Here is a 10,013-nt window from a genome sequence, read left to right as displayed (position 1 = left end):
CAGGCAAGACAAGAAAAAAAAGATTCACATGTTTATTATGTATAAAGGCAAGAAAAGGAGAGTCCCAAATTACTAACAATATTCTGTACAATTTATCTGGTAGGTTTGAGAGGGAAGGGGTGAACATTCCCACAGTAGGAACATATACAAAAATAATTTACCCAGCAACCCCACCACTAGGAAGGTGCCACTCTGGACCTAGTCCCTGGGGCCAAGGGTCCAGGGGTCACCTTAGGAAAGCAGCACCAGAGGGGCTAGCGAGCTGGGGTGCCAAATCCGGTGGGGGCAGGCGCTACGAGGAGGCCTTAAGGCGGTTGGAGGCAGAGCGTGAGCTGAGCAGTTTGTCCACCATGGTGCGCGCATAACGCAGACGGCTGGCCAGTTCCTTGGAGCAGCCAAACTCCTCCAGAAGGCTCAGGCGGTACGTGCGGAAATCACGTTTCTCATCAATATAGGTCACGGCCGCCATCAGAGGGCACAGGATGAGTTTGGAGTGGTCCTACACAGAGCAGGACAAGAAGGCTCAGCCGTGGAGTAGGAGCTGGGATGGGAAGGCGGGTTGGCGTGTCCCTCCCTCCATGGCTGACTCAGAAAGTCCCAACAGAGGCATATAAGTCCCTGGCTTACCTGGAAGAAGTTGATCTGCACGCAGCCATTACTGAGGTGCAGTATGATGGCGCTGCGGGTGCGAAACCAGGTGCGCAGGTAGGGGAGCCGGGCCAACTCATCGCCTTCTCGAGGTGTGATGTTGGCCCCGGCCTTCAGCAGGTGTTCGCTCATATAGTTCCGGAAATACTTCAAGAGGGTGATCTGGAGGAACAGGGCAGTAGGGGACCACAGTCAGCAGCGGAACGAAGGCACGACCCCTGCCCTCACAGCAAGCCCCAAAGCCACGGGCAGGTGCGTCACCTTCTTCATCAAGGAGTTGGGGTGGGAGCTGACGCTGAGGTAGGATTCACTGCCATCACGCTCGATGTACTGCAGGCTATCGCCGTCATTATAGAGGATGAGGCGTGTGGAGTCGTTGAAGAGCACCCCCACGCTGTTGTCACACAGCTGATACCCTAGATCAAGTGGAGCAGAGCTCTGATAAACAGGAACCAAGAGAAGGGGAAGGGGGGACAGATCTCTTGAGGGAGGCCCCAAGGACACCTACCGAGGCCATACTTGTCCGAGTAGTCCACCCACTTGCTGACCCAGAAGATGGGGACGCAGGCTGGGTCCTCAGCCTCCTCTGGACAGAAACATAATCAGTCAGAACCTACTGTTAGGTTATACCTTTTTTTTTTTTTTTTTTTTTTTGTTTTTGGGCCACACCCGGTAACGCTCAGGGGTTACTCCTGGCTATGTGCTCAGAAGTTGCTCCTGGCTTGGGGGACCATATGGGACACCGGGGGATCGAACCGCGGTCCGTCCTAGGCTAGCGCAGGCAAGGCAGGCATCTTACCTTTAGCACCACCGCCCGGCCCCTGTTAGGTTATACCTTATTTTACCTAAAACAAAGATCATCCCTAATTCCTATGTATGTTTGTTTACAACTTGTTTTCACCCAAAACAAAGATTGTTTTATATGTAAACTTGGGTGGGATAGGCACAGAATAGCCTGAGCTATCTATATCCTTACTGCCCCACCTGGGAATGGTCTCTGACTCAATAAAAACAGTTCTGGCAGGCAGCCTGGGACAGAGATGAGGTAGAAGTAGAAGACAGCCAGACTATGTGTTTCACCCTCAGCCTGGTTTGGATTATTTCATGAGACCCTGATTCAAACTCGTTCACCTGAGATTAGAGATACCGTGCGCAGGGAGACTTTTACACTACTCCTTCCCTCCTGCTGCCACTTGTTCTGGTGCCCACAGCAGGAAGCTTTGCTGAGAACCCCATCTGGATTCTGTCCAGAAGTTTGGGACCCCAGGGAAGAAGCAAGCGAGGTCAATGCCACCAAGTTCGGCAGCAGGAAGCCAAGTTCATGAGGAGATTCAGTAGGGAGAAATTGAGAGTTCAAAGGGCTGACATGTAAGTGCAAGTAGCAGGGAGACCAAAATGTTTGTGGGGTGGCTCTGGAGAAGAAGTAAAGGAGGCAACTGTATAAGCCATGCAGACCCAGAGAAGAGAAGAATGTTCCAGAGGGAGCATAGCCAAGTCTTCAACAGTTGAGATGGCCAAGCAGGAAATTCATGAAGAGAAACTGTGTGTAAGAGAACAAAGACGCAGAGGAGTTGATGACAACAGAGATGGCCTAGTCTAGGCTGAGTGCTCCCTGACTACCCAGAGCCACACCAGCCACTGTGATATTCACCTTGCCTCACCATGCCCCGCCCTGAGGGCTTGGATGCATTGACGCTGGTCAGCTGCTGCAGCAGATCACTGAGGTGGCAGTCAACTGCCTCACTGCTCTCCCGGACCGCAGACTCCTCTTTCTCCCGGAAGCGCTCAGGCGGGGGGTTCTCCATGCCTAGGTAGATGTGACACCATGAATAGCTGGGTACTAGGCCATAACCTTCCCCTCTACCCAAAGAAACCTAAAGAAAGTCTTCCAGGGCCCAGAGAGATAGCATGGAGATAAAGCCTTTCATGCAGAAGGTCATCAGTTTGAATCCCGGCGTCCCCTATGGTCCCCCGAGCCTGCCAGGAGCGATTTCTGAGCATGGAGTCAGGAGTAACCCCTGAGTGATGCCGGGTGTGACCCAAAAACCAAAAAAAAAAAAAAAAAAAAAAAGAAACTCTTCCAGCTGCCACTGGGCAAAACAGTTACTGCCAGGCTTGGGAAAGGTATGTGGAAGATCCAGGGCCCATCCACTCCCAAAGAAGGCATCCTGGTCTCACAGAGCTCCAGAATTCCCTTTATAGGGCAGAAATGGTGGGAGCTGATCTGCAAAGTAAGAGGCAGGGGCAGTGGCTGTATTCAGAGTGACAGAAGGACCCATGAGCCCTCTGATGCCAGCACCAGGGTTCAAGGAGCCTAAAAGAGGGAAACCTCAGAGATTACAGCTCCACCCATGCCAGAGGCTAAAAGGCAGCTGCTGACACTGACTCCAATTATTCAGGTGGCAGACGCACGCATGGTTCTGTTCTTTGTGCTTACATGCTTCATTCTTTTACAATGTGTACTAGCTTTTCTTGTATAATATAAACATTTTCTAGAAATACTTAAAGATCAGTTTTTAATTACAATTATGATGGGCAACAGCAAAAAAAAAAAAAAAAAAAAAAAAAAAAAAAAAACCAAGGGGCAGATGACTAGGACAGGAGGTTGCACGCTGCTGTGGTGGTTCAAATTCAAACCAGCATTACATATGGTCTCCTGCGCATTGCTAGTGCTCACTCCTGAGCTGAACCAATATCAGCCCCTGAGCACTACTACCATGTGTGGCCCAAACCTGTCTACCCCAAAATCATAAACAAAGTCATGTAGTAAAGAATTTAGGGTGGAATAAAGTAGCTGGGATTTACCCTATTTTATGGTTTCACATAATGATAACATCCATCCCCCTTTTAGAGTCAGGATATAGGCACATTCTGATGAGTTTTTTTTTTTGGGGTGGGGGGTTGGGTTGGGTCACACCCGGCAGCGCTCAGGGGTTACTTCTGGATCTATGCTCAGAAATCGTTCCTGGCAGGCTCGGGGGACCAAATGGAATGCCGGGATTCGAACCACCATCCCCCCCCCTTTTTTTTGCATGCAAGGTAAACGCCTTACCTTCATGCTATCTCTCCAGCCCTGATGAGGTTTTTTTTTTTTTTTTTTTTTTTTTTTGGTTTGTTCTGGGGACACATTTAGCAGTGCTCAGGACTTACCCCTAGCTTTGCACTCAAGGATCATTCCTGGGAGGCTCAGGGGACCATATGGGATGCAGGGAATCAAACTCAACTTGGCTAAATAGCATGCAAGGCAAATAAACTACCTGGTTTGCTGTACTATTGTTCTGGCCCCAGCATCCCACTTTTTTTTTTGGGGTGGGGGGGAATCTGGCAAAAAATCTGTGACAGTTGGGGCCAGAGCTGTGGTGCAGCAGTAGGGCATTTACCTTGCACACAGCTGACCTAGGACAGACTGCGGTTCTATCCCTGATAGTCCCCCAAGCCAGGAACAATTTCTGAGCACATAGCCAGGAGTAGTCCCTGAATGTCACCGGATGTGGCCCCAAAACCAAAAAAGTGTGACAGCTGTGCAATGAAAAGCAGCATTTAAAAAAACAGGAAAAAAAGAAAAAGGGGTGGAAGAAAAAAGATAAAAAATTCAGACTGATAAAGGGCCAGAGCAATAGTACAGCGGTAGGGCATTTGCCTTACATGCAGTTGACCTGGGTTTGAGCACAGAGCCAGGAGTAACCCCAGTGTGGCCCAAAACCAAAAATAAAACAAACAAAAAACAAAATAAAGTAAATATCCTTTATTTTATATGAATCAGGCACTTAAACTACCAAAAGCAAGATAGTAACTCCACAGCAAAGAAAAGCTATATTATACAATATTGTATCAATGTTAAATTTCTCGAATTGTGGTTTGTAAAACAAAAAAGAAAAATATAGGGATAAAGCAAATAAAAAGGGACCAGAGCGATAGCACAGTGGGTAGGGCATTTGCCTTGCACATGGCTGACCTGGGTTAAGATCCTCAGCATCTCAGCAGCAATTTCTGAGCACAGAGCCAGGAGTAATCCCTGAGCGCAGCCAGATGTGGCCTATCCCCCAACCCCCAAAGCAAATAAGATAAACATGTGGAGCTCGAGAGCTAGTGCAACAAGTAAGGCATTTCCTTACATGCAGTTGACCTGGACTAGATCCTTGTCACCGTATTAGGTCCCGAAGCACCATCAGGAATAATTCCTGAGTGCTGAGCCAGGAGTAATTCCTGAGCACCATTGGGCGTGACCCCAAAACAAAAACAATCTAACCTAAGAGGGCAGAGAGAGTATAGGTGCCGCCATGGATACAACCATTACCTTTGTTGAGGACTGTGAGTGGCTTCCGGCTAATAGGGTCCAGACTGCTGGGAGCAATGGAGAACCTGGGAGGAATGGTGAGACAGGTGATGGGCAGCCGGGTAGGGATGTATCCAGAAGTAAAGAACTCGTCATTGAGTAGCTCGTGAATGACCGGGCGAGCCGTAGGATCTGTCTGAAGCATCTTCTGGATGAGGGAGGCAGCCACAGGGTTGATGTGCTGGAACAGAGAGTCTGCCATGAGTCAGAGGTAACAGGAACCCTAGAGCCACAGAGAACTGCAGGCTGCCTGCCCATAGGAAACTACCTGGGCTCAAGAATGCCAAGTTCCCACAAGTGTCAGCCTAATCTGACAGAATAATGTCATAATTCTGCCTTCCTTGTGGGGAATCAACATTAATTCAAGCTTTTCTCCCCTCAACTCAGCTTTTGCATAATTCAAGATGCTTCCCCACCAGAATAGCACTTGAGAACACTTGCTTTGAGCTGGAAGGTCCAGTTCTGGCCCTTAAGACCAACTGTGACAAAGAAGCCAACACTCTGAGGGCTTTGCATCAGTATCAAATCTGAAGCCCAATAAGAGGATTCAAAGGGCTATGGCCCAGCGCAAGTAGCCACAAAGGGTTCTTAGCACTTCATTCATCTTAAAACTCACTCAACCCTCTCATCCCGAAAAACCTGGGGCTGGAGCGAGAGGATAGCAGGTAAGGCACTTGCCTTGCACATGGCCGCGACAAGTTTGATCCCTAGTCCCCCCAAGCACAGAGCTGGGACAGCCCCATCCATGTACTATGTGTAGGTCACCCCATAAAAACAGCTCCAAAATATAAAGGGGTCAAGATCTTTCTCTTTCTCTTACATCCCGGACACTGCAGGATCTCCATAGGAACACATACCCAGGGCAGAGAGGCAGCACAAGGATGAGGATACCACCCCAGTCAAATCCTGGTACTGTTGGGGTGGCTTGTGGGTTCCCTGGCACTACACATTCTCAGACCCTTTTACTGAACTACATAATTTGGCTAGAGAATTCTGCCAGAATATCTCTGGGGGTGCTCTAAGGCCTGGAGTCCCCAGTAGCACCTCCATCGTAAAAAGACACACCCAGTCAACAGTAGAGTTAGCACCCACATTTGAGCATCTAGTGGACAGAAGCATCTGGGTATCTTCACTGCCAGTTTCACCCTTTGTGACAGACCATGGCCATCTGTCCTCACGAAGGTCCCCATGCCCAAAGGTCCTTTACTGAGTGGCTGTAGACAGGGCTCTGTACCTGAGGACCCTTTACCAAGTGGTCATATACTGTGCTGTCTTGGTGTGTGGGTCCGCTGGTGACTGCAGGCCTAGCACATTCGGAGCTCTAGCAGCACTTCCAAATTAGCTTTCTGCTCCATGCCCATTTCTTTTCTGTTTTGGTTTTTGGGTCACACCCGGCAGTGCTCAGGTTCTATGCTCAAAAATCGCTCCTGGCAGGCTCAGGGGACCATATGGGATGCCGTGATTCAAACCACTGACCTTCTGCATGCAAGGCAAATGCCCTACCTCCATGCTATCTCTCAGGCCCTCCATGCCCATTTCTTAAAGATTTTCTTTACAAGTACCTACACCTGTGCTCCTCAACCTTTTCCCAAATGTAACCCCGTCTGATTTCTTTTCTTACACACAAACACATTCTATTTAGAATGTCTCACAATGGCCCCTGCTGGAAACACAGATGTTGTATACATCCCATGAGAATCTACAAACCTGGCCTCTCCCTCCATTCACCCACACACAGACCAAGTGCCACTGGCAATTTCAGATATGGAACCTCCCAAAGCTCTGTGACATCCTAACGGTTGAGGGTGATGAGTATAGATCTGAGATCAATTTCCAAAAGCAGCTTTTGAGGACAATAAACATGTGCAGTGAGTCACCTTGGGGATACTGTATTCATTCCTCTTGATCCGGAGATATGTCTCTTTGAGGCAGGAGGTCTCAAAAGGTGGCTTGCCTACTAACAAGGTGTACCTAGAAGCAAAAGAAGACTGTCAAACCCAGAGCTGAAAGACGCATCTTGGGGACCTATGGGAAAGCAGGCAGGCATCCATGATGGCTCTGGGGGTGTCCGACTCCTGTGCAGGAATGTCCTCAGCTCAATGCAGGTGCTAGGTAGAGGACTTTCCCAGTAAGTGCATTTTCCACCACTGCCTGGGCCTAGACATGGTGCCATGATGAATCATTCAGATCTATGGCTTCATGTTTCAGTTTGGAAAGCTCCACTGGGAATCACAGGTGGTTGCTACTCAGCTAGAGCCCACCAATCTCCAGGGCAACAACCAAGTCAACACAGGAAAGGCTCCAATCATTCTATACCACCACCCTCTGGACACCTTAACCAAGAGAATAGATTCCTGGTCTTGCCCATGCAACCCTGTTTCGAATGCCTCCCACCCAGTGATTCTAACTGTTAATGTGAACAGGCATCACCCTGGGGTCTTGTCAGGATGCAGGTTCTGATCCTACTGTCTGGGATTCCAAGATTAGACTGCTTGGTAGACCTTCCTTCAAACAGTGGGCTAGGGAGAGTGCAGAGTGATCCTTTCCCCCTTCCCAAGCTCACAGTCAGGCCTACAGGGATACCACACAACCTTGCAGTAATGAGAAAGGGACAGCCTGTGTGGTGGGCACTGGGCCAGGAGGAAAGATGTCCCACAAATTCCCTACAAAGGACAGTGAGGTTCTGAGCCATCACTTACATGATGCAGCCAATAGACCACACATCCACCTCGAAACTGTGACCTTTCTTGCTCAGCACCTCAGGAGCTATGTAATTTGGTGTCCCACACAGGGTCTTCTTTCTCTCCCCATCATATTCTACTTTGGTGGCCAGTCCAAAATCACCTGCGATAGAGGAAGAGGAAGTACTCAAGATGAAGGCTTGTCATCTGTCAATGGTTGGCTCAGCAAAAATTCAACAAGCAATTCATCCTTTTTTTTTTAAGCCTCCGGTTTTGGTACACAGCAAAACCAGGTCCAGGGAACCCCTCCACCTTCTTACCTCTCTCCTTCTAAAAGGGACTGGAAACACTTAAATATCTCCCAGGACCAGGCTCAGAAAGGCCAATGGCAGACTGTGGCAAACCAGAGGGAGTCTAAGGAACCCCACAGAGTGGCCAGAGTAAATATGACACAGATGTCCAGGTCTGCCAAGGATTCAAAAGGAGCCGCAGAGTCAATTTGTCACATACAAAACAGGGTTGGAGCTGCATCCTAGCACTGTGGGGTCCTGAGCACCACTGGAAGTCACCACAAAGCAGAGGCCTCCAGTATTTTGGGTGTGGACCCCAAACCAAAAAGTAAATTAAAGAAGCTCCAAATCCAAATGTTTATGTCAAGCTTCCAAGAGAAACATGGAAACTACTTTAAAATGTTGGTTAGCATGTAGGGGGACAGAAAAATACACCCACACATAGGATCATGGCTGAGGATCCTAGTCTGAAATGCTATATTAGAGTAGATTTTAGCCTTCAGGAGCCCGAACCGAACCTCTGGCTCCTGAAACTCCTTTGGAGTTTCCTGAGTTTTCTTCCCATTTCTTCTGGCCTTCCTCCTTCCTGCTTCTTCTAACAGAGTCTAGCACCCTGCACTGCAGGGCTAGCACCTCACCTATTTTCACCTCCAGATCCTCGTTCAGGAAGAGGTTGCCCAGCTTGAGGTCCCGGTGAATCACTCGGTTCCGATGCAGGTACTGGCAGCCTAGGATGACCTGCCGCAAGTAGTAGCGGGCCTCGGGCTCCGTCAGCGCTTTCCTCCTTTTGTGCAGCTCTAGGAGAGACTGGGCAGGGCAAGGAGAGGCATTGAGGGAGGGGGCTTTCTTGCAGAAAAGCCCGCAGTGGAAAGAGGTGTCCTTCTCTTTCGCAGTCGGGTGCTCACCTGAGACCCACTCTTAAGAAGCCCAGAGCAGCCTTCTCCTCTCCCAGGGCCTTGCAGATCCTTTCCTGCCCGCTCTTTTCCCGCAAGCTTAGTAATTGGCTTCCAGCAGCCCCCTCCCGACTCAATTCGACTCCGGAAGGCCTGGGCCTCCCTCAATCAGTTGATCTCCCTTTACAACTCCGGAAAACCTGGAATCCATGACCCAGGTTTCCCGTCGACCAGCGACCCCCCTCCGTGGGCCTAAGAAGAGGCCTCCTCCGGCGACAAGCAGACCCCGGCCCCACTAGGCCAAGCGCCCTCCCCGGGGGGCCGCCTTGCAGCTCCAAGATTGGGGGTCCCCCGCCCCGGGACGACACTCACTCGGCGGCGGCAGAGCTCCAGCACCACGAACACGAAGTCGTTGTCCTCGAAGAAGCCGTGGAAGCCCACGACATGCTGGTGGGCCAGGCTGCGGTGGATGGAGATCTCCATGGACATCTTCTCCTTCTGGTGCGCCTTGAGCAGCAGCGACTTGGGCACGATCTTGCCCGCGAACACCTCCTTGGTGTCGGCGTCCGAGATCTCGAAGCACTTGGCGAAGCCGCCCTTGCCCAGGAAGCGGCCCCGCAGGTAGCGCCGTCGGCTACGAGGGTCCAGGAGGACCTCGGGGATCTCCTTGGCTGGCGGGGCCCCCGGGTTGGCCACACCGGAGGCCCCGACCTTCCCGGACTCCACCACCGGTGCCCGCGCCAGCTTCCCTGGAGCTGCGGCCGCGTTCATGTTCCCGGGGCAGCTCGGAGGACCTTGCAGGGCTGGGGCAGAGCCTGACATCGCTCCGCTCCGCTCCTCCCGAATTCAAACGCGGAGCCGGGAACGTTACAGACGCCAGCGCGCTCCTGATTGGCCGCGGAGATTTAAAATCCAAACCCGCCCGCCGCACGGCAACATGGGAGCGCCCGCTCCGTCTCCGCCTTTAAGTTAAAGCCCGGCCCAGCCGAGGGGCGGGGAGCGCTGGATTGACAAAGGCTCCCCCAAGGCAGACACGTGAGGCGCCTGGGAAGCCGCAGCCGGCTGGGGAGACTGAGGCCCAGAGCCGGGCCCAGGAGATGGATTCGGGGTTCCCCTGGATCCAGGCGGCCAGGGATCCTCCTGCCGCTTACTCGCACCTCCATGC

The 10,013-nt window shown here is 51.1% G+C and overlaps 1 protein-coding gene across 1 annotated transcript; it reads right to left on the bottom strand.

The window, feature by feature from the left end:
- Positions 1–235: 235 nt before the first annotated feature.
- PLK1 (polo like kinase 1) lies at positions 236–9,749 on the bottom strand. Its single transcript, XM_049789127.1, has 10 exons — positions 9,221–9,749; positions 8,594–8,762; positions 7,684–7,828; positions 6,862–6,955; positions 4,946–5,165; positions 2,300–2,455; positions 1,157–1,234; positions 910–1,064; positions 628–810; positions 236–499 (listed from the first exon to the last, which is right to left on the bottom strand). Exons 1-10 carry the CDS (start codon positions 9,668–9,670, stop codon positions 293–295), a joined length of 1,857 nt encoding a protein of 618 aa, XP_049645084.1. The 5' UTR covers positions 9,671–9,749; the 3' UTR covers positions 236–292.
- Between the last annotated feature and the right edge of the window lie 264 nt (positions 9,750–10,013).

Source organism: Suncus etruscus, chromosome 15, assembly GCF_024139225.1.
Source record: "Suncus etruscus isolate mSunEtr1 chromosome 15, mSunEtr1.pri.cur, whole genome shotgun sequence".
NCBI classification, from domain to species: domain Eukaryota; kingdom Metazoa; phylum Chordata; class Mammalia; order Eulipotyphla; family Soricidae; genus Suncus; species Suncus etruscus.
The sequence above is the reverse complement of the archived record's forward strand: the minus strand, read 5'-3'. Positions and strand labels throughout refer to the sequence as shown.